The following is a 25,326-nucleotide window of genomic DNA, read 5'->3' on the forward strand; positions in this document are numbered from 1 at the left end:
CAATAAAACGCAAAATTCAAACGGGGAGTTTAGAAGGTATTGGGAAAAGCGGAGGGCATGAATGCAAAACAAAAGTGTGTTAGTTACGTTAGCAAAAAGAAAAAAGTCAGCGCGTGAATGGCATAGATTTGGATTTGCATTTGGAGTACATTTAGCTTCTCTGTTCGAAAATCTAAAGCCCCACAACACAACACTTCCACTTCGCTATATCCCAACCAAACCAACAAGATAGAGAGAGAAAGAAAGAGAGATAGAGAGAGAGAAACGAAAACCCGAAAACCCTTCTCTGCTTCGTTTCTTCACTTTCTTCTTCTTCTGCTCCAGCCTCGTGTATACTCCATGAAACACAACGCGCATCACTGAAACGACACCGTTTTTTGTTTTCTGGAGTCAGTAATATGGCTCAGAAGCCTCATCTTCAGCTCAAGGAGCTGGGATCCAAGCTCGACACCCTTCCTTCCTCCAATGACGCTCTCATCAAGCTCTTGGAGGTTTGCTAGCTTTTTTTTTTTTTTTTTTTTTTTTTTTTGAATTTCTCGTTGCTTCGTTTTCCAATTAAGTGTTTGATGGCCAGGTTCGAAAATCCTGAGTTTTTATGGAAGATTTGAAATTTTTATTTTGGGGTTAGTTATATCCGTTACTTTCTGTTTTGAGGTGTTGGGGGAGCTAAGGTGAAGAACACTAAGACAATTTTTCTGGGTTATGTCTCTTGGAAAAATTGAATTGAGCTAAAGTTTTGTGGTTCTTTGTTTGAGTGGCTTATAATTGAGGATTTGAGTTGTGTTAGTCGGGCCTTTTGCAATTGAGAAAGACAATTGGCAGATTTACTGTTTTTGATGCCAGACTCTGTTTAATTTGAAGCTAGTTTGTCGAGCATCTTTTGAGTTAGGTTAATTTGTGAATGTTCGTGAAGGTGTTTTGTGTTTGGTGTAGGTATCCCCATATGTTTATGTGTATCCCTTGGCAATTGCCAGAATATCTGGAAGATTTCATTTAAGCATTAGCTTAGGGAGGGGGGAGTGTTGAAATATCTAGAAGACATCATATAATATTAAGATTATATCTTAAAATAGTTTAGAGTATCCTAGAGGATCTCTTAGAATTAGTTTCCGTACTTCCTAACATTTCATGATTTGATCTGTTGAGAAATATAATATAAAAACCATTCACGTGTCTCTACCTAAGACATGGTATTGAAGCCTCTTTGACTAAGTGGTCTAGAGTTCGATTTTTGCCATCCCCTTCATCTAATAAAATTTTGAATTTCAGCATAAGGTAGGTGGCCCTGTGCATTGTCCATGCTTCAAGCCCAAAGGGCTCTTGCGTGATAGGGTTTGTTAGAATTATAATATTATATTATAAAAATAATTCATGTGTTTCACTTAACATCTTATATTTTTGGGAGAGTTGGTTCATAACAATTTTCTTATTTTAGCAGTCCGAGTGTAAATAGGGATCAGACTTTGTCTTTTGTATCACATACCATATTTGATGACAATATCAATATGCTTTTATTCTAAGTATTTGTTTTCCTCATTCTATACATAAATCCCTATAATTTCTTCAGCAACTATCTGAGCTTTCAATCAAGCAAGGGAATATTGGGATTCACCTTGTTAGTGTAACTGTAAATCCACTTACATCCAATAGTTTTCTTCCCCATGGGTAAAAACACCAAATCCCAAGTCTCATTTTGCTCAAGAGCCAGCATTTCTTCCTTTCTAGCTTGCATCCAACGATCATGGGTTAAGGCATTTGAAAGTGATTTAGAGACAGAGACAAAATCTTTGGCCGCAACAAAGGAACGAGATGTAAGAGTTAAACTAGTGGAAGAGGCATAAGAAGAAATAGGACAAGTGCAAGTATGTTTACCTTTATGTAAGGTTACTGGAAGATTAGTAGTGGGATTTGAAAGCACTTGAGGAGGCGAAGGAGGATTATCCAATGTAGGAGTGTCAATTGGAGGAGAAGCGTTAGTCTGGGAATGACGGCCGGACGTCCTCTCAATGAACCTGAAACCAGTATCAGGAGGGGTCTGTGGAACTGAGTACATGACTGTATAAGTAAGGAAAGTATCATCTGAGTCATGCAGGCAAAGAATATGATGAATCAGCCAATAAAGGAACGATCTTCAAAAAAGGAAACATCAGTAGAAACAAGATAGTAACCAAGGTTGGAAAAAAAAAGTGGCACCTTTTGGGTATTGGATTAACCCCAGAACACACACTTCATGAACAGACCACATGTATCCAATAATCCAAATATTTTTGGGGGTAAAGGAAACAAAGATTGGGAAGGAAATAGGACAGAGTAAGGAATATCACCATTTAACACAGATGATGGTGTTCAATTAATCAAATATGTAGCAGTATGAATTGCATCTGCCCAGAAAATCTTGGGAACATTCATTTGAAATTGAAACATTAAAGCTCGGGCAATTTCCGTAAGATTACGGTTTTAGGCTTAGCACTCCCCCCCCCCCCCCCCCCCAAACACCCAAAAAAAAAAAAGGTTCATACTTTATTGCCCAGCCTAGGATTCTAATCCTTTATGCCCCTTCTTAGAATACATCCCAATAATGGGTGGTTTCCTAACAGAATTTCAGAAAATCTTGTGAGTCCTTCACCGTCTTGCAGTGGGTGATGACTGACTGTGTTCTATTATCAACAGAATTCACAAGTAAGGTCAGAATGCATTTATCCTCCGTATTCCATAATGTGGCTGCCTTCGGTTCCTTCGTGGCAGGCCTCTGTCAAGTCTCCATCATTGCCCATACCACCCAGACTAATTTCAACTAAATATTTCCGCCAACAAAGTTCTCACCATACCAGTTGAGTTTAATATCAGTGAGTTTTAATTTTATTATTTTTGTTTTTGGGAAAACAGCCAGCCTAGATGATTGGCTGCCCTAGTAGGCTTTGATACCATGTAGAGAAAGTAAAGGGAGTAGGATTGATTTATGCTGCAATGGGATAAGCTGTGTAGCACAGTCTCCCTATGTATTTATACTACTAGGTTAAGAGTGTAGTTCAATGCAGTACAAAGTACATGTGGGCCATGCTCATATACTCTCAATAACCTAACACTAACAGTAACTCTTAAACTTAACAATTAAAACCAGTCTATAAGCATATAATGCTTGAGGTCAAATTCATGCTATAACGTTATGTCGTTATCTAATATTAAGAAGTTTTTTTTTTTTTTTTTGTTAACTTATGTTACTGTTGTATAGCATAATTTTTTTCATCTTAAGTGCAAGTTGTTTTTTTTAATGGCAACTGCTAATCCCCCCTCTCAACAAAATGTTTCCCCACCTGCAGGAAGCAGCAGTATGCCTGACTGACATGGATCAATCACCATCAGATTCTACGTTAGAGTCAATGAAGCCCTTTTTTAATTCAATTGTTAAACCAGAATTGCTGAAGCACCAAGATAGTGATGTCAATGTTCTAGTTGCAACATGTCTTTGTGAGATAACTCGGATCACTGCACCTGAGGCTCCTTATAGTGATGATGTTCTAAAGGTGCTTTTTGTTTACTCTAGTTATCTGATTATATCAATTAGGTTGTCTTATTATTTATAACTTAAAAAGTATAAACATTGTCCTTTTACTTTCAACCAAACATAAAGAGAAATTTAGTTGGGAACATAGTGTCCTTCATCCTAATCTTTGTTAGATCACTTTACAGGACATCTTTCAGTTGATTGTGGGCACTTTTAGTGGCCTGAGTGATACAAGTGGTCCGTCCTTTGGCCGGAGAGTTGCTATATTGGAGACTCTTGCAAAATACAGATCATGTGTTGTAATGTTGGATCTTGAATGTGATGATCTGGTGAATGAAATGTTCAGTACTTTCTTTGCAGTGGCCAGGTTAGTTTATCATAAAATCTTTTGCTTAGTTAGTTGTAGGTGTGTGCTCTTGTTAAATAGTAGTATTGTTCTGAACGCTTCTGCTATATGCTTCCAAGATTGCAAACTTGATGTTTTGTTGGTCTATACTTGGTTCTGGAGCCCATGTTCTTTTTGCTGGTCATAAAGTATGAGAATGAATTAAAGATAATTAGTCAAACATAAATTGGAATGTGATGTTTTGAAATGGAGAGGCAAGTTCTGTAATAGTGTAACTGTGACACTATTATCTCTCATTCTATTGGTTCCTGTCCTGCCTATCTTGTCCTTTTGTTTTCTTTTTTTATTACATTTGGGATATTGTATGTGTGATGCTTGGCATATTATTGTACCTGCAACTATGCTAGGTATATTGTGTACACTTAGGTTGATTTCTTCTTGATTCATTGACTGTTTTTAAACTATTTCCTAATTATTTTGCCAGTTCTTTGTATTTTCTAATTTTGATTTATCAATCATTATGTATTGAGTAGTACTTTGTCATACTAGTTTTGAAGCATTCATCATCAGTAGTATTTCTTGATTGTCAAATTTTCTATACTCCTTTTCTTGATTGAAGATCCTCTTTGGGTTAATAAGTGGTGCTTGTATACTTTGTTTCATGCTCAGAGATGATCATCCCGAAAGTGTTCTGTCATCCATGAAAACTATAATGGTCGTTCTCTTAGAAGAGAGTGAAGATGTCCGTGAGGATCTTTTATCTATTTTACTGTCTTCATTAGGTTGTGAAAAAAGAGTAAGTACTTTTTCTTATATTTTTTTCCTGTTATAGGCAGATAGCTGATGCTCTTGGAGGCTATACTTGTTTTTGTGTTATGTCTAATATTACATAAGAAACATGATTGTGTGGAATTATTAATTCCAGGATGTTACTGGGGCCGCGAGGAAGCTTTCCATGAATGTCATACAGCAATGTGTAGGAAAGCTTGAACCCACCATTAAACAATTTTTGCTATCATTAATATCAGGGGACAGCAAGCCCGTTAACAGTAAAGTTCAATACCATGGAGTTATCTATGATCTCTATTGCTGTGCTCCTCAGATCCTAACTGGAGTTCTCCCTTATGTCACAGGAGAGCTACTGGTAATTAGTGATTTACTGGTTATCCTGATGCTCCATGTGGTTTCTAAGTATTCATTTGTTTCCATTAAATTGAAGTCGTTGCTATTATAAAGATGTTTCGTTGTATAAATTGTATGTGAGAATTCCTGAGCTTTAGAATTTATGAAGATCTGATATCACAATTACAAAGAGCCACTTTAGCATTTTTTATTTTTCATATAATTTAGTTTACGAGTTTAGCATAATTATAATCTTGACCGTCGTTCAAATTTGATGCCTGGATTCTCATTTGTAATTTGGAAATTTGCAGACTGACCAGCTGGAAACCCGTTTGAAAGCAGTGAACTTGGTTGGCGATATAATTGCTCTTCCTGGAACTTCCATTGCTGAAGAATTTCAGCCTATATTTTCAGAGTTTTTAAATAGGTTGACTGATATAGATTTTGGGGTTCGTATGTCTGTCCTTGAGCATGTAAAGAGCTCTCTGCTGTCAAATCCTTTTAGGGCTGAAGCTCCTCAAATATTCTGTGAGTGCATTAAATTCGTGTACATGATATTCAGTCCCATCTTATATTTTTACTATATCTGCTAAATTTATTTGGGTACAACTTTTTAGCTGCCCTTTGTGACCAGTTGCTGGATTTTGATGAAAATGTTCGAAAGCAAGTTGTGGCTGTAATCTGTGATGTGGCATGTCATGCCGTAAATGCAGTTCCTCTTGAATCTTTGAAACTTGTTGCAGAACGGCTTCGTGACAAATCTGTACGTATACCTCTAAAATATAAATTATCGATTTTCTTAAATTCTTTTTTAACTCTGACAATCTCAACTCACTTTATCTCAAATCCTTATTATGTTTTCCAGCTACCTGTTAAAAAGTATACCATGGAGAGATTGGCTGAGATATATAGAGTTTTTTGTGAGAATAGCTCCGACACAGTCAATTCCAGTGAGTTTGACTGGATTCCAGGGAAGATCCTTAAATGTTTCTATGACAAAGATTTCAGGTGAAATGCTGATGCTACATAAGTAGATATTCTGTTATCATCTTTGCCACTATTTGCATCATGCTCATTATCTTTTTGCATGTGGGTTTTTGCTTTTCCATGTAATATTTAAATTTTAAAGACAAAGGAAGCATAAGCCTTTATTGTTTTGTGACAATAAAATAAGGACTGACCCCTTCGTTTCAAAATTTATTTTTGAAATGGAGAGGAATGGAGAGGTGCAAGAGGCAATTAAACATAAGAAGGAGTGCTTTAGATCTTTGCATAAAAGTCCCAATGAAGAGAACCTGCAAAAGTTTAGATTGGCGAGAAAAAATGCAAAGAAAGCAGTGCGAGAAGCGAGAGGCAAGGTTTTCGACGAGTTGTATAAAAGTCTTGGGAGCAAGGATGGTGAATGAGGTATTTATAAACTTGCAAGGATAAGGGATAAGAAAAGTAAAGACCTCACTCAAGTTAGATGCATTAAGGATGAAAATCAAAAACTTCTGGTGAGAGATGAAGATGTAAGTGAAAGATGGTTGAAATACTTCAACAAGCTGTTTAATGGGGATGGAAATACAAGCGAGGTGGACTTAGAGGACGCGTATGATGATATGAATAGAAGATTTGTACGCAGAATTAATACACATGAAGTTAAGGAGGCTTTAAAGAGGATGAAGACTAATAAAGCCTTGGGGCCTGATGGTGTCCCTATTGAAGTGTGGAGAGGCCTGGGGGATGTGGCAATAAAATGGTTGACCAATCTTTTTAATAAGATTCTCCAGACGAATAAGATGCCTGATGTATGGAGGAAAAGTATGATTGTGCCTATCTACAAAAACAAGGGAGATATACAGAATTGTTCAAACTATAGAGGCATTAAGCTAATGAGTCATACTATGAAGCTGTGGGAGAGGGTTATTGAACATCGCCTGAGGAGAGATACCAAGGTTTCTGTAAATCAATTTGGATTTATGCCAGGAAGATGTACCATGGAAGCCATTTTCTTGATGCGACAACTAATGGAAAGATACCGAGAAAAGAAGAAGGACTTGCATATGGTGTTCATAGACCTTGAGAAAGCATACGATAGGGTTCCAAGGAAAGTTTTATAGTGGGTCTTGGAGAAGAAAAATGTTCCATTAAAGTATGTAAAGGCAATCAAGGATATGTATGATGGGGCTACTACATGTGTAAAAGCTTGTAACGGATCATCAAGTTATTTTCCTATCACGGTAGGTGTACACCAAGGGTCGGCTCTAAGTCCTTACCTATTTGCCTTAGTTATGGATGAACTAACAAAAGATATTCAAGAGGAAGTTCCATGGTGTATGCTTTTTGCAGACGATATTGTGCTTATTGATGAGAGCAAGGAGGGTGTTAATAGAAAACTTGAATTGTGGAGAAGCACATTGGAATCCAGAGGATTCACATTAAGTCGAAGCAAGACTGAGTATCTGAAGTGTGAGTTTTCTCTGGTACAAGATGAGGACCAAGAACCTGTGCATCTAAATGGTCAAGAGGTACCCAAAAAAAATGTTTTTAAATACTTGGGCTCCATTTTACAAAATGGTGGAGAGATTGATGAGGATGTAAATCACAGAATCAGAGCAGGGTGGATGAAATGACGTAGTGCATCTGCATTTTTGTGTGACCGCAAAATTCCCCTGAAGTTAAAAGGAAAATTCTATAAAACGGCAGTACGACCGACAATGCTATAGGGAGCGGAATGCTGGCCAGCACATAGGCAACATGAGCATAAGATGGGAGTAGCAGAGATGAGGATGTTAAGGTGGATGTGTGGGTACACAAGGATGGATAAGATAAGAAATGAAGATATTCGACGAAAGGTCGGAGTAGTACCGGTAGCCGAGAAGATGAGAGAACATAGATTGAGGTGGTTTGGGCACGTGATGAGAAGACCCATGGATGCTCCTGTAAGAACAGAAGTTTGTTACCAAGAGCTAAGCACAAAAAGAGGCAGAGGTAGGCCGAAGCTTACTTGGGGAAAAGTAGTAAAACAAGATTTAATGGAGTGGGATATAGATTGGCGGACAGTATGTCTTAGAAAGGAATGGAGAAAAGCTATAAGTATGGTGGAGGGTTAGACCCGCTGTTATTCCTATGTTCCAGATGGTCCTCTTTTAGTCCTTTTCCCCTTCATTTCCCCCACTTCTTCTTGTCCCTTTCTTTTTTACTTTTATTTATTTATATATACATATATTTTTATTTCATTTTATTTTATTTTATTATTTTATTTGTGTATTTTTATTTATTTATTAATTTATTTATTTATTTATTTTTTATTTTTTATTTTTTTTGTTACTTTTTTTCAACCGTTTTGTATCTTTCATGTGGGTTCATCTACCACCGACCCCAATTAATTTGGGATAAAGGTGTTGTTGATGTTGATGTTGATGAATTGAATGTTATTGTGTAAAAAGTTGTTTCTATGATCACAAAAAAAAAAAAAAAAAAATACAAATGAAATTGTTTCCCTTAGTTTGTTTGGTGATCATTGTTTGTAAATACGATCCAATTATTTAGCGGGGAACATTGTTTTAGCAATAGGATAATAGTTTCTTCTGAGTTTATTTCTTTGTTTCCCTTTATGTTTTGTTTTTATTTTCTTTATTTTTTGTTTTCTTAGGAATAGAGATGTTTTAATTCTTGACATTTCTTTTGTTCACTTCATTCTGCAGTTCAGATATAATCGAATCTATTCTATGTGGGTCCCTATTTCCATCAGAGTTTTCAATCAATGATATAGTTAAACATTGGGTTGAGATTTTCTCTAGATTTGATAAAGTAGAGGTCAAGGCTCTTGAAAAGATACTGGAGCAAAAACAAAGGTATGCTTGGTTGACTTCTGTGATGGCTTATACTCGTGGTGTCTCAAATTTTCAGTTTTGATGGCACCACTTTGGTAGCAGGTTACAGGAAGAGATGCAGAAGTATCTGGCTCTGAGGCAGACTACTCAGGTATGTGACCTTGGAAGTTAGAAAGATGAACTTTCAAAGGAAATTTGATGAGAAGGGATTGATCTTACTTACATGCAGGATAAAGACATTCCTGAGGTCCAAAAAAAGATTGTGTTCTGTTTCCGAGTAATGTCTCGTTCATTTGCTGACCCAACAAAGGCTGAAGAGAATTTCCAGATTCTTGATCAATTAAAAGATGCTAATATCTGGAAAATTTTGATGAATCTTGTTGATCCAAATACTAGCTTCCATCAAACTCATGTATACAGGGTAATATCATCCGAAACTGAGTAACTGATAGATACGGTTTTTTTTTTTTTAGTACAAGATAGATACGGTTTTAGAGATACTGATTTGTGAAATCATGGTTACAAATTGCATTGGAATTAATCTTTGAAGTTAATACCCAATTCCTGTGGGATATATTACTAAGCTCAAGAACTTGTTGCTAATACAGTTTAAATGTGTCTCTGGATCTGCTTTCCTGTTGCCTATAGATGTTAGCATTGTAATTCCAAAGAGTTCCTCAACTTTAGGAGTCTATTAGGAGAGCTGTATATGAACATCCAAATAGTACAATCTCAGTTATGATTCCGATTAACTCACTAGAATGTTTATTTTCTAATAAGGAAAAAAAGAAACTGTAGTTTACATTTTGTTATTTACTGATATTGGTCACTTTTTTACTTTTTGTTTGCAGGATGATTTGCTAAAGATACTTGGTGAGAAACATCGGCTCTATGAATTTATGAATACCTTCTATGTAAAGTGCTCCTATTTGCTTTTCAACAAGGAGCATGTAAAAGCCATTCTTTCAGAAATCATCACACTTAAATCTGCAGAGAATGATCAGCGCATACAATCTTGCATGAATATTTTAGTGGTGAGAAAATGCCATTTTTAGGTGTATTGAATTATTGCACATGGTTCTTGAACATTTGTATTATGTAACTGTCATGAACAATTTCCACTTTCATGTTAAGTGCAGAGAAAAGGTGTGGAAAAGAATAAAGTTCCTACACTTTTCTATATTTTTTTGCTTGTACTAATTGATAGCAAAACCTTCTTTTATGGCTTTGCTTGCTGCTGATTAATTGTTATCCTTGGTCTTAGGGTGAATGTTTGTCAAGTAACAATTCATCTCAAAAACGTAAGCTGTTAGGAGTAATCTAGAACTTCTAGAAGGCCAATGAATGATTTTATTGCTATCTCTAACACAGCTCCTTATGTGAAACCCCTTTAATCTTAAAATGTGGAGATAGCAGAGTCCCACCAATGCCATGTGTTGAATTTAATTTAATTGAGAGAATGGTGGTGGCATGGATTGTGCTCTTGGTTAAAGAGGCATTGATATTATAAAGAACTAATTTAACCCAAAAGCTTAAGTTATTGGGTGAGGCTACATTAATGGTTTTATATATCTCAACACGCTCCCTCACACGATAGTCTACTAGGCTTGAAGGGTGGACAATGCACAGGCCCATCTACCTGTGTGAAGAAAGAAATTCCACTTGAAAGAAAGTGGGGAGCGGTGAGGATCGAACCTGGTACACCGAGGCTCTGATACCATATAAAGAACCAATTCAACTCAAAAGCTTAAGCTATTGGGTGAGGCTACATTAATGGTTTTATATATCTCAACTATCCATGTCATGGAGCCTATTCGTCTCTGTTGAGATATATAGTCCCATATTGGTTGTATGTGCAACTAATGTGGAGTTTATAAGGCCTTGGACACTCCCACCCTTTGAGCTAGCTTTTGAGGTGGTGTATCCCAAGGTTCTTTACATGGTATCAGAGCCTCGCCGCCCCCCACTTTCTCTTGTGGGGGGCGGCGAGGCTCTATACCATGTAAAGAACCTTGGGATAACATAAAACCAATGTGGGACTATATATCTCAACACGCCCCCTCACACGAGAGCCCACTGGGCTTGAAGGGTGAACAATATACAACCAATGTGAGACTATATATCTCAACACGCCCCCTCACACGAGAGCCCATTGGGCTTGAAGAGTGGTGGACAATGCAACAGACCCAGCCTACCTGTGCTAAGAAACGCTACAAGAGAAAGTGGGGGGTGGCGAGGCTCTGATACCATGTAAAGAACCTTGGGATAGTCTCTAATGTTTAAGTTGTTAGTAGGCACAATAATGGTTTGTCAATATACAGTTTTATATGAGTTACTCTATCAGTATCTTAAACAGTGTTATACGAGTTACTATGCTTGTTTTATTTTGCAATACCCTTTTCAGTTGTTTCATATGCTTGTGTAATTTTGTTATGAAGCAATGACATGTATTCAGTCATTTTGGACATGAAAATTAAAAAAAATAGAATCAACTTTTCTAACTTTTTTGGTTAACTTCACTTATGATAAAATGCAGATAATTGCTCGTTTCAGTCCATATCTTCTCAGTGGCAGTGAGGAGGAGCTTGTGAATTTACTTAAGGATAATAACGATATGATTAAAGAGGGTGTTTTGAATGTTTTAGCAAAGGCTGGTGGTACTATACGTGAACAACTCGCAGTTACATCAAGGTGGCACTGTTAAATTCTTTAACTCTTTTAGATCCATTTCCTTGTATAATATTCTTATTATCTCCTTGTTTCATGCAGTTCCGTAGACCTTATGTTGGAGAGAGTATGTTTAGAAGGCAGTCGGCGACAGGCCAAGTATGCTGTGCATGCTCTAGCTGCAATAACAAAGGATGACGGCCTCAAGTCTCTCTCTGTTCTATACAAGGTTGCATATAGTCAATTCATTTATTATAATATTATGCTGTGCATGCTCTAGGCCTCTAGCTGCAATAACAAAGGATGATGGCCTCAAAACTCTCTCTGTTCCATACAAGGTTTCATATAGTTAATTCATTTATTCTAATATTCTGAAATTTTTTATTCTGATTGTTCTGACCTTGTATGCAGAGGCTTGTAGATATGCTGGAGGAGAAAACACATCTACCTGCCGTATTGCAGTCTCTGGGGTGCATAGCGCAGACTGCAATGCCTGTATTTGAAACTAGAGAGAGTGAAATTGAAGAATTTATAATAAACAAGATCCTTAAAAGTGATAGTGTAAGCCTTTCAAATTCCTTCAAATGATGTGCTGCTTTATGAGATAACATGGAAGTAATTGATTTTTATTTAAATGTTTGTCTCATGATTTCAGAAAGAAGATCACAAAAGAGCATCTTGGGAGGATAAAAGTGATCTTTGTGTGTTGAAGGTAGGTAGGAAGATTGTGTATTCTATTTTTTAGATACTTTAGATAGAGTTGAAAAGAAGGATTATATTAATTGTATTGTGTATACAACAGTACAAAGAGGTCTCTATTTAAACAGACTGAATGACCTATTCGGCTAAACTTAAAAAAGATTATAGAATAGAAAAATAAATAAAATAAATAAATAATAATTATTTACAAAACTCCCCCCTTAAGCTGAGGAATAGATATTTATCATTCCCAGCTTGCTAGTAAGCTCTTGAAATCTTTCTGAGGGAAATCCCTTTGTCAGAATATCAGCTAATTGACGCCCACAAGGAATGTATGGAGTGGTGGTCAACCCGCTATCAAGTTTCTCCTTGATGAAATGGCGGTTGACCTCAATATGTTTAGTCCGATCATGTTGATCTAGATTATGAGTTATACAAATGGCGGATTTATTATCACAAAACAGCTTCATAGGTCCTTCACATCTTATTTTGAGATCATCAAGCATAATTTTCAACCGCAATAATTCACAAATGCTTTGAGCCATAGCTCGAAATTCAGCCTTTGCATTGGACCTAGCATCCACATCCTGTTTCTTACTCCTCCATGTCACTAAGTTACCACTAAGAAACATACAATAACCAGTGGTAGATCGACGGTCAGTCACGAATCTAGCGTAATCAGCATCAGTATAAACTTCTAAAGAGAGATTGCCATCACGTCGGAATAACAGTGCTTTAGCAGAAGTGGCTTTAAGATATTGAAGAATTCTCTCCACTGCCTGCATGTGTTTTTCTTTTGGATTTTGCATGAACTGACTCACAATACTAACAGCATAAGCTAGGTCTGGTCTAGTATGAGCTAAATATATCAGTCTCCCATAGTCGTTGATATTGTCCTTTATCAACTGGAGGGCTCTCCTCTTCATAACCCATATTGTGATTCTGCTCAATAGGAGTACTAAAGGGTTTACACCCAAGTTTTCCTGCTTTTTAAAGAAGATCAAGGACATATTTCCTCTGACCGATAAAGATTCCTTCCTTTGAATGAGCTATCTCTATCCCTAGAAAATATCTCAATCTCCCAAGGTCTTTAATTTCAAATCAGATGTTAGTTGTGATTGTAGAACATGTCTCTTCACAATATCATCACCTATTATAATAATGTCATCAACATCAACATAACCCATCTTGTGATTCTGCTCAGTAGGAGTACTAAAGGGTTTACACCCAAGTTTTCCTGCTTCTTTAAGAAGATCAAGGACATATTTCCTCTGACTAATAAAGATTTCTTCCTTTTGATGAGCTATTTCTATCCTTAGGAAATATCTCAATCTCCTAAGATCTTTAATTTCAAATTCAGAGGCTAGTCGTGCTTGTAGAATGTCTCTCCACGATATCATCACCTGTTATAATAATGTCATCAACATACACAAAGAGCACAGTGAGCTTCCCATCTTGAGAGTGCTTAAAGAAAAATGTGTGGTCTCCTTGACTCTGTTTGTATCCTAAGGTTATCATAGCCTTAGTAAATCTCCCAAATCAGGCACGGGGAGCCTGTTTCAATCCATACAAGGTCTTTTTTAACCTCCAAACTTTATTTTCTCCATCCATAGAGTCAAAACCAGACAGGATTTCCATGTAAACTTCTTCTAACTTACCATTAAGAAAAATATTTTTTATATCAAATTGATTTATATTCCAGTTGTAATGGGCAGGAAGGGACAACAAGGCTCTCACAGTATTTATCTTTGCAACTGGTGCAAAAGTTTCTTCATAATCAATACCATAGGTCTGAGTGTAACCCTTGGCGACTAACCGAGTCTTATATCTCTCATGAGTACCATCAGAATTATACTTTAGGGCGTAAACTCATCTGCACTCTACTGCTTTCTTTTCATTAGATATATCAACAACCTCCCATGTTTTATTTTTCTCCAAGGCATTCATCTCCTCTTACATGGCTTGAGTCCAATTCTCATCTCTTAATGCTTCATGTACTAATTTTGGGATTGAGATAGAATCTAGTGATGAAACAAAGCTTTTGTGGTGCACATAAAGGTTAGTAGAAGAGACAAAATGAGAGATAGAGTATTGGGTACAGGAGGGACAAGATCTTTGGGTACAAGATTCTTTTCCTTTTCTTAGGGCAATGGGTAAGTCATCAGATGTATCAGAAGCAATATGCAAGTCATTAGAGGCAATAATATTAGATTCAGAAATAGGAGATTCAGAAACAAGAGATTCAGGACTTACCAGTGATTCAAACGATTGAAGTTGCTGGTGAAGCAATATGGGTTGTTTCCTCCTCTGATATACCAATTCAGGTGTCAAAATCTTCCGTATCTCAGGTGTATTTCAAGGCTCTGACACATCAGTAGTAGACACAAGAGGGAGAGGTGTAGGAGTAGACAAGGACGACCTAGACTCAAAGAAGGAAGGGGACGAGTTTATGAAGAACTGTTCTCCCCTGAAGATGAGGATCTGGGGAAAAAGACTCAGATTCATGAAAAGTGACATCCTTAGAAACAAAAAATATCCGACTCGGAGGATGATAACACTTGTAGCCTTTTTTATCAGGGGCATAACCAAAGAAGACACACTTAAGAGCCCTAGGATCCAACTTACTGCGATGTTGTTTATGAACATGGACAAAGGCAACATCATGGCGGAAGACTTTGCAAAATGGGAAAAAGAGGAACGAAAGAAGTCATGGAATAAATAAGACGGATATTGTTAAGGACCTGTGAAGGTAAGCGGTTGATCAAAAAGGCTGCAGCTAACACAGCTTCTCCCCAATAAGAACTAGGAACAGATGTTTGGAAAAGTAGTGCTCTAGTGACTTCAAGGAGTTGACGATTTTTTCTTTCAGCAATCCCGTTTTGTTGAAGGGTATCAACACATGTGAGCTCATGAATCATACCTTTGTCTAAAAGGAATTTTGACAGACGGTGGTTGACGTACTCAGTACCATTATCAGATCTTATTCTTTTAATTTTCTTACCAAACTGAGTCTCGACCATGTGATAAAATCGGATAAATATCTCTGGTACTTCAGACTTGTCTTTCATCAAGAATATCCATGTCACCCGAGTATATCATCAACAAAAGAAACAAACCACGTTGCACTTTAGAAGACCCCCAAACATTAGAATGAATAAGAGAAAAAGGTTCAATGTTTTTGATAGTGTAAAGAACCAATTCAACCCAAAAGCTTAAGCTGTTGGGTGAGGCTATATTAATGGTTTTATATTATCTCAACACGCCCCCTCACACGAGAGCCTACTGGGCTTGAAGGGTGGACAATGCACAGGCCCACCTACCTGTGCGGAGAAAGAAATTCCACTTGAAAGAAAGTGGGGGGCGGTGAGGATCAAACCCGGTACACCGAGGCTCTGATACCATGTAAAGAACCAATTCAACTCAAAAGTTTAAGCTGTTGGGTGAGACTATATTAATGGTTTTATATATCTCAACAGATAGCACTAGAGGGAAAAGACACTCGATGATGTTTTGCAAATTCACAAACATCGCAATGAAAGGTCTCAATTGACTGATTTAGAAACAGAGAAGGAAACATTGACTTCAATAGACTAAATGGTGGGTGCCCCAGACGTTGTGATGTAGCAAAATCATAGATTCTGCAGTAGAAGGATGACGTGTCATCAATAGCTGATTTTTGGTATCATTTGTAGCATGCTCTGGAAGGAGATAATACAACCCACCTTGCTTCTCAGCAACTCCAATTGTCTTCCTTGTGGTGAGATCCTGAGTAACACAATGAAAAGGGAAAAAGGTGATAAAACAATTTAAATCGATTGTAAGCTTTTGATTGGAGATAAGATTAGTGGAAAAATGAGGAACATGAGTATTTTTAAGAAACAAGGAGGTTGGATTTGAATGTTACCTGAGCCAATAATTGATTTATGGGATCCATCGGCTATGGCTATAGTATGACTACCAACAGTATGATGATAAGAAAGAAAAGACTCAGCAAGACAAGTCATATGATCAGTTGCACCAAAATTCAAAATCTATGAGGTTTTAAAATCAGTGCAAGAAGCAAGAAGAGATGTAGAATGTGTGTTCTTACCAGACAAGATCAAAGAATGGTCAAACGACTTACACAGAATATCAATAGCGGCCTTAAGCTGCTCCAACTCCCCTTGCTGAGTATTCACATATGGAGTGGCATTATCACACTTCCTATGAAGACGAAAACACATGTCTCTTGTGTGTCCAACACTCTTACAATAGGTGCACTAATGTCCCATGGACAAAAAAGAACAACACAGAAGAAGTGAGTAATTATCAGTAAAGTCACAAAAGTCTCAGGAGAGCCCAAACAACAACAAATATGTCAAATCTGATCAAAGGAGACTCAAGTGGCTAAAAAAGATTCGATTTTTATGACGAGATCGAAGACCCACTGCTGGAAAAGTGTCAGATGAAGCAAGTAAGGACAGATCTGGAACTGGGAAGGCAACACAATTACAAACGTGGTGGTTCGAGGCAAAACGGTGGCGGCACGTGCTCAAGCACCAGGAGAGTGGTGGATTGTGAGTCCCACGCGTAGAGAGTGCAGGCCGCACGTGAGGGCGCGGACGGCGGTGGTCTATTCATGGCAGGGTCGCCCATATGTTGTGATCCTGTCTGTGGCTGGTCGAAGTTCAAAAGTCGCCGAAAAAGTGCTATTCCGTTGAGAACAAAGCTGGTCGGAGGTGTTTGGAGCTGATTGAGTCGTCTGCTGATTAGGAAACGTCCATAAAATGATAGATCGAAAAAAAGAATGGGTCAAACAGTGGTCCTCTCGGTCCAAAAGGTCCCCGGAAATTTTTTCCATTGGCAGTTGGTGGCGGCGAGAGGCAAAAAATAAGGGTTCCGCTCTAAAGGCGGTAGTCGCGGAAGCAAAGAGAGCTCTAATACCAAGTTGAAAAGAAGGATTATAATAATTGTATTGTGTATACAACAGTACAAAGAGTTCTCTATTTAAAGAGACTAAATTACCTATTGGGCTAAACTCAAAGAAGATTCTAAAATAAAAAAATAAAAAAATTATTATTTACAACAGATAGCATTTGTATTCTGTAATTTGATACACTGGATAATGCTCATTAGCTGCTTTTGGATGTCACGAACCAATTTTTTTAGAAGTTTAAGCTATTAGGTGGAGACACATAAATGGTTTTAAATTACATTTCTAACACACCCCTTTAAGCAAAAGCCCTCTGAGCTTGAAGCAAGAACAATGCACAGGCCATCTACCTATCTTGTATTGAAATTCAACTTTTTATTCGAAAAATGGGAGTAACAAGGATTAAACTTAAGACCATTTTGATATTATGTCATGAATAAACTCTTCCGAAAGTTTAAAGCTGTTAGGTGAAGACAAGTGAATTGGTTTATTTTATGTTTCTAATATTAACAGTTTATTTTATTCTGCCTCTTTGTCCCCCTTCTTTTTCTTTGTTTGCTGCAGATATATGGCATCAAAACCATAGTGAAGAGCTACTTACCTGTCAAAGATGCTCATGTTCGTTCTGGTATTGATGGTCTTCTGGATATCCTGAGAAACATGCTATCTTATGGTGAAATATCAAAGGACCTACAGTCAAGGTATATCAGCTTCATAGAGCTATATTTTTTAATTTATCTGAAAATTGTTGCTTTTTCTCTTTTTCACTTCCAAATTGGATTTTTTGGGTTCAAATGCTATGCACTTATGCCCTCTTGCAGTTCAGTTGATAAGGCCCATTTGAGGCTTGCATCTGCAAAGGCAGTTCTTCGTTTGTCAAGGCTCTGGGATCATAAGATACCAGTTGATATTTTCCACTTAACTTTAAGGGCATTAGAGGTGGGTTCCTCCTTCTGTTTGCCTAGTTTCTTATCGAGCATTTATGATTTATTCACCACATTATTATCAAAACACAAGTTTACTCTTCATATGCATAGGTCAAAATTAATATATTTTAAGTTTTTATTTCAGTTCAATGTAGAAATAACTGTTCTGTCTTCTTTTGGGTCTTATAGATTAGCTTCCCTCAAGCTAAGAAGGTTTTCTTAAGCAAAGTTCATCAATATATAAAAGATTGCCTTTTGGATGCCAAATATGCATGTGCCTTCATGGTCAACATATCTGGATCCAAGCCAGAGGAGTTTGCAGAGGTAATTTTTTATCGATTTTTTTTTTTTTTTTTTGCAGTTGAAATATTCCTAGCTTTGACATCAATTTGTCTTTATGATGACTTGTGTCTGTTAATGCAGGATAAGCAGAACCTGGCTGACATTATTCACATGCATCACCAAGGAAGGGCACGGCAGCTTTCTGGACAATCAGATGCAAATTCCTTTACGACTTTCCCTGAATACATTCTTCCGTACCTAGTTCATGCACTTGCTAACATATCATGTCCCAATATTGACGAGTGCAAGGATGTTGAAGCTTATGATAATATATACAGGTACCATTTTACCCATATATAACATCTCTGTACTGGATTTATATTTAGATAGTCTTCTAAAACAGGTTCAAAAGAAACACTTGAATCTAGCTACTGTGCTGTGGGGTTGGGGAGCTGGAGTTTGCTTTTGTATTTTGTAACTTTTGGTGTCCTGGGTACTGATTATATGATTTATATTAAATAATACATATAATATAATGCTTATAGAAGGTTGTCTGCAGATTGAAAGATATAAAGTCAGCCACATGCTTTTTTCAAAAGTTTGCCTTTATGCATTCCAATTGCCAGGCTTCAGAGTTTATGGAAAGCTTATATAGAGTCAGTCTTAGTTTGGAATAATGTCAAAATCCATACTAGCGTAGTAGCGTGTATGTGCAGTAAAGGCTTTTGCTTTTAAGGGTCCTCTTGTCAATGCCTATTTGATTTACCCTGTCCAAATACAGTTAGGACTTAGGATCTTTACGCACAGTTTTTTGCTGTAACACTTAAATGTATCTATTTTACTGATTTGTTGCAGTCCACACATTACGTGTAGATGATATTTTTGAATATGAATGTGGAATGCATCTTGGTCTGATACCTACAGATTTACTTCTGTTAGTAAGCTTCAAAATATGGAATATGTTGGGAATTTTCATTCTTACGGAATTTATATTCTGTCCTGAATTTCAGGAAGTTGCACTTGATACTATCAATGCTAGTGCAAAAAGATGAAGATGTCAAGTCAGAAGTAACTACTAACATAGAGAAGGAAATTATATCTACCATCACTTCTATCTTTCAGAGTATCAAGCACTCTGAAGATATGGTTGATGCATCAAAGTCGAAGGTTGAGGATAATTTTAATTTTTTTAAATTTCTGATTATGGATAAAAATTGCAAATGTTAAAGTGATGAGAGCCTATAATCTTACGTCTGTGATTCATAAATGGCCAGAATTCTTATGCGATATGTGACCTTGGGTTAGCAATCACCAGGCGACTAGTACCGAAGGATGTTGATTTGCAAGGATTGTCTCGTTCAGTTTCTCTACCTCCAATACTATACAAATTACGTGAGAAGGAAAATGACATCATGGTATTCTCTTTTCTTGTCAAATTATGTAGTTTCCTTCTGGTATGCTAAATTGCTAAATATACTTTCACATGCTGGACAAAACACCTTCCAGATAGTTGCTAATTCTTGAAGATACCTTTTATTAAATGAGATAGATTTGTAACGTTGCTGCTGCTTGCGTTACTTGAAAAGAAAGAACTTGAAAAGTAAGATTGTATTACCAAACAAGTCATATGATCAGTTGCACTAGAATCCATAATCCACGAATTTTTAAAATCAGTGCAAGAAGCAAGAAGAGATGTAGGGTGTGTAATCTTACCAAACATAGCCAAAGAACAAGTGTCTAGACCCCTTACAGAGGATGCATGAACTTCTCATTGACGAAAAAAAGAAGGCAGCACAAAAGGAGTCTGAATAATTACCACATAAGCCTTTGAACGTTCCAAGTAGTAACAAATAAGTCAGATCTGATCAAAGTAGGCTGCTTGAGAGGCCGAAAAAGATGTGATTTTTATGACAAATAGATGTCTCTGAACGTCCCAAATAGCAACAAAAAAAATCAGACCTGATGAAAAGAGGCGCGAGTGGCCAAAAAGATCCGATTTTTATGACTAGATCAAAGACCGACTGCTGGAAAAGTGTCTGATCAAGGAGGTAAGTGTAGATCTGGAACCGGGGGAGCCAAGACGAGTCCAACTGAGGTGGTCTGAGGCAGATTGGAGTTGAAAAGGCATCGGAATAGTACTGTTCCAGTGAAAAATAGTAGCGGTTTGAACTTTTTGGGGCTGTTTGAGTTGTTTTGTGACTGGGAAACGTCTGTGGATTGATAGATCTAGAAAAACGAAGTCAAATAGTGATCCTCTTGGTTCAAAAGGTCCCCGGAAAAAAATTTCCGGTGGCGGCGAGAGGCAAACAAATAGGGTTCCGCTCTAAAGGCAGTAGTTGCGGAAGCAGAGCCCTTAGGATTGAAAGCTCTGATACCAACTTGAAAAGAAAGAACTTGAAAAGTAGGATTGTATTTTACAACTGTAAGCTCTCTATTTAAAAAGACTAAATGATCTAATGGGCTAAGTCCAAAGAAGATTCTAGAATACAACACCTAGAATACAACACTCCATTTAAAATAAAATAATATTATTATTTACAACAGCATTATATCACCTTATATTAGTTTTAAATTTTGTTAATTATAACATTTTGAGTGTATTTTAAGTTGTAGAATTGGTTGTTATTTTGGCTCAACATAAGGTATTTGATCTTTTTAATTGATTGAACTTTTGTGATGCTAGAGATCAGATATAGACACTTACGCAGACATTTTACTGCGATTAAACGGTGATAACATCTTCATAATGTTTGATGGGGGTTTGGTATAAGCTTTATTCTGATCGTGGAACTGAGACAGATTTTTAACATTTCTAAGATCTTGGATTACTTCTCATTAAAAAATGCTAATCAATGCTACTTATTTCATCTGGCAGGTAAGCGAAATAAAAACCTGGTTAGCCGATGAAAGTGTGTTGGCTCATTTTGAATCACCTGAATCAGAAATGGTATGTTTGATGCAAAGGGTAAAGTCAATTAGCAATTTATGTTGCATCTAAAATCTTGAATCATGTGATAATGTTCCTTCCATATGTCAGGTTCCATCTCAACTAGCTGAGGATGATGCTTTACAGGACAGTGAAAAAAACGGAAAGGAAATGCCCCTGGGAAAAATAATAAAGAGCATAAAATCTCAGGGAACCAAGGGCAAAAAAGTGAAAAAGAACAAGTCTGTACCAGCTGAAACAAAAATGGCTGAAAATGATATTGATATCATAAATGTGGTCAGACAAATTAATTTGGATAACTTGGGCATATCTACTAATTTTGAATCAAGTAATGGTCATGAAAACTCTTTAGGTAAGAAGGTTCAGAAGGATCCAGAGTTTGCAACAACTAAAAAACGAAAAGCTGGAGAAGCAACACCTGTTCCAGTGCCTAAACGTAGGCGGTCTTCCATTACCCATAGAAAATCAAGACCCAGTAGTACTTTTAAGGCTCCCCGAAGAGTTTCAGGGGAAGGATCTTCTGGAGTGAAATTACCGTTGGATGCAGAAATTAACCCTGATACAGATAGCAAAACTATGCAGAGAAAAATGGTCAAAGGCAGGGAGCCGTCATTTGAACTAAAAGTTAGGGCCTCGGAGAGCTATCATGACGATGTGTCCTACAAATCTGAAGAGCATGACATGAAGGTGAAATCTTACTGTGAAGTAGATTTATACTAATATAGGATCCTATAGTAGAAGTAGTCAATGTTGTAGGCTTCTGCTTATTTTCCGCCTCTATTTCAGAGTCCTGATAAATCAAAGCCAACTGATATGACTGAAAGTGACAATTTCAAGTCGCCCATAGGACATACTAAAAAGCTGAAAAGAAAAAGTATTGGAGGATTGGCTAAGGTAAATCTTTCTACAATATTGTAGTGGTTTTCATGTCAGTAGCTTCTCTATGTCATTTTATAATGTTTGTGTTCCAGCAAGTCTCGTGGATTATAGTTTGTTTTGATTAATTCATTCGTTCATTTATTTTTTGTCTATAGTGTACGACAAAGGATGGTGAAAGTGATGCTGAAGATCTGATTGGCTGCAGAATTAAAGTTTGGTGGCCTATGGATAAGCAGTGAGTGCTTAGCATAAATCTAGAGAGATCAGTTGTAGAAGCAAAACAATGCATGGATTCCGCTTTTTTTGTTTATATAAAGGACAATCAAGGGAAGGACTTAGGTTTTTTAAGTGATGTAGGAAGCATTTTGATCACATTCTCTAAATGACTTATGGGTTTAGCTGATTCTTTCGACTACACCTTTCTTAATTTGCTTATTTCTTAAGCTTTTCATGCTGCATCTGTTCTCATTACCTGATGTTATTTCTGACTGGAACTAGATTAATTATTAGTTTATGGCTTTCTACTATCTAACGTGCTTTTTCTGTCTGCCTTCTTTAAACCCTTGAGACGAATTTCTAAAATCTTCAATTTGTTCTCTTGTTTTCCTTGCATTTCTAATTGAGGTTCTCACGTTGGTTTATTGATGTTCTAGATTTTATGAAGGTACTGTTAAATCTTATGACCCATTAAAGAGGAAGCATGTGGTAAGTTCACACTCTGAATTGGTGCAATGTTATTCTGCCAGCTAACTATTACAATTTGACGCAATTTTACTGTCATGTCATGTGGAAGATATTATATAATGACGGAGATGTAGAAGTACTCCATTTGGGAAAGGAGCGCTGGGAGCTTATTGACAGGGATCGCAAACCTACCAAGGTCTCTGATTTTTCATCAGTCTTCTTTCGTTCTCTTTAGCAGTTCTACTTTTCTACTTTTTCTATTTCCAGTAAAAGTTATATAGTAGCATTGGAGTTTAATTTGTTTTTTATATTATGATCTTTCCAGAAGCTAAAGCCATCAAAACCTCTCTCTTCTGGTGAAGTGTAAGTTTCCCCTTTACAAATTAGTTTTTAGTTTAGTTGTATTTGAATGAATATGTTTCACTGCACATCTACGTATGAAAATTTCCATATATTTTTTGAAAAGTTGAATACATGTTCATCTGCTTTAAGTGCAATGAGTTGTATTTCTAGTAGCATAATTAATATGGTCTTGTATCCCATTCTGAGTGTGCTGTCTTCCTTTTGTGGGTTGATTTTCTTGATTATTTTATAGGTCTACTGGGAAGAAACAGAGAAGTTCAAGTGGCTCAGCAAGTAAAAAGACAAAAAGAATGTCAGTGGAAAAAATGAGACCCTATTGTACATTTGTGATTTTGATCTATGTTCCATCATTATAATTTGTTTCATTTTGTTGTTTAGAGTTAATGGTAAACAATCTCCTAGCAAGCGTGTAAAACATGGACAAAAAGGTGCATCAAAAAGTAATTTCCATCAAGAGGATGCCAAAGAGAGTTCTGAGTTATCAAACCCTGAAGATACTATGATATCTAAAGCTGAGATTAACTCAGGTAATGTATCCTACAAGATATGTGATGCGTGTATTGATTGTCATTTACCTCTTCTGACTGATTAATGTGATAATGTTTGAGTGTGTATCAAGCAAATATGGATTTAATGTTTGGCCAAGGTTCACCCTCTTATCCACCATACCCGTATTAAAAAAAAAAAAAAAACTAATTAATAAAGTAATGTATATGTTTTGAAATTGACAATCTTTGGCCAGGCATTTTGATAATTAAGAGGAGAAAGCCAAGTAAATGTTGGTTACCAAACTCTTTCAATTATTGTGCTGTATATTTCACTTGTGATATGGAATCTAATATAGCTTTTAGCTGAAGTTTTGTTTCATTAGGTATCATGTCAATCTATCTATTGCTGGTGATCATTGAGAAGAAGTCTTGCTTTTCTGAAATGGTTAATTCTTAGTTTGCGACCTGGAGTTTCGTCAACTATAATTAATTTTAGTGATGTTTTTGTGGTTCCTCATTATTTTGCAAGACTCCTGCTTCATTTTCGTCTGCTTTATTTAATTTTTTATTCTAGGTGGTTCTGAAGGGGAGCAGGCTGATAGGTCTAACGTAATCATAACCAAGGAGAAGAAAACTAACAAGAAAGTAAGATCAGTTTTACGTGGAAAGAGACTTAAGAAAGAGAAGAGCTTGAATTATAGAAAAGAATCGGATAAAGAGAAGCAGGATTATGGTGAGAGACTTTCTGAAGACACTCTCAGTGTTCCACAAGGAGTTCAAAATGGTGATGAAGAAAGGAATTCAAAAGAGAGAGACGTGGAAGAATCTAGTGGAGCTTTGAGAGAAAATGTTAATGGAGAAGAAGAATCAGTTTCCAGAGAGATGGAAAAATCGCTTATTGAGCCGGCAAGTCCTGATGGTGCCAGAATTGCTGAGGTTTCTGATGACGAACCACTGGTAAATAACTAAGCCTTAGTAGAATTGCGGCCCCTACTTTTATTTTCTTTTACTTGATAAAAATTTTGTACATTTTCTAAGCTAATCTGTAATCACTGGGAATGGCTGATGCAGAGCAAATGGAAACTTCCCTCAGGGAAGAAAAGCTCAGGGCAAAAACGGTGAGCAGTTTGGCTGCTGTAGCACGAGTCATTTTCAGTAGCAGTCAGCATTTAATCTGTTTCAGTGCAAATCCAAGTATCAGTGTGAATGATGACTGCCATTTATTGACACACTAATAGATGTGCTTTGCATGTATTGTAGCCACCCTCTAGATGTAATTTAAACGCTGTCATTCCCACGTTTAGAAAAAAAAAAAGTAAAAAAAAAGTGATGTTGCTTTAGGGTTATGTTCTGCTAAATGACCTTTTATTAGTTTAGGTGATAGGTTTAACATATGATTCATGAGGATGTCGTTCATCCTACCAGCATAATTGATATTTTGACTGGGGCAACATGTACAGCTATACGTGGGGATAATTGTATTTGTATCTTTATCTTATGTTCATGTTTCTGTAGTCTTAGCATCCGTGAAAAAGATGACCTTATCGTTTGCTCCTTCATGTTGTTTTTGTGTTATACATGTATGGTTTATGAACCTTAGTTTTCGACTTTGTCAACTGAAATGAGTTCACGACCACCACGACTCGACTTGGCATTCTTTACTTGTGCTGCAAATGTTTCGTTTGTAT

At 36.8% G+C, this 25,326-nt stretch overlaps 1 protein-coding gene across 1 annotated transcript; it reads left to right on the forward strand.

Moving 5' to 3' along the window:
- Nucleotides 1-209: 209 nt before the first annotated feature.
- LOC133290269 (sister chromatid cohesion protein PDS5 homolog A) lies at nucleotides 210-25,186 on the forward strand. The gene is made up of 33 exons (XM_061488337.1): nucleotides 210-491; nucleotides 3,321-3,524; nucleotides 3,691-3,872; nucleotides 4,521-4,647; nucleotides 4,777-4,995; nucleotides 5,285-5,501; nucleotides 5,591-5,736; nucleotides 5,839-5,981; nucleotides 8,663-8,812; nucleotides 8,894-8,942; nucleotides 9,021-9,212; nucleotides 9,643-9,825; nucleotides 11,328-11,482; nucleotides 11,561-11,687; nucleotides 11,870-12,019; nucleotides 12,114-12,170; nucleotides 17,634-17,770; nucleotides 17,891-18,008; nucleotides 18,185-18,319; nucleotides 18,419-18,615; nucleotides 19,288-19,444; nucleotides 19,552-19,692; nucleotides 21,153-21,224; nucleotides 21,315-21,911; nucleotides 22,011-22,118; nucleotides 22,259-22,338; nucleotides 22,757-22,808; nucleotides 22,897-22,983; nucleotides 23,113-23,150; nucleotides 23,383-23,442; nucleotides 23,529-23,677; nucleotides 24,213-24,595; nucleotides 24,710-25,186. The coding sequence occupies exons 1-33, from the start codon at nucleotides 399-401 to the stop codon at nucleotides 24,758-24,760; spliced, it is 4,956 nt and encodes a 1,651-aa protein (XP_061344321.1). The 5' UTR covers nucleotides 210-398; the 3' UTR covers nucleotides 24,761-25,186.
- The last annotated feature ends 140 nt before the right edge of the window (nucleotides 25,187-25,326 follow it).

Source organism: Gastrolobium bilobum, unplaced genomic scaffold (assembly GCF_033153095.1).
Source record: "Gastrolobium bilobum isolate Gb01-03AN ecotype WA unplaced genomic scaffold, APGP_CSIRO_Gbil_v1 utg1595, whole genome shotgun sequence".
Classification (NCBI taxonomy): Eukaryota; Viridiplantae; Streptophyta; class Magnoliopsida; order Fabales; family Fabaceae; genus Gastrolobium; species Gastrolobium bilobum.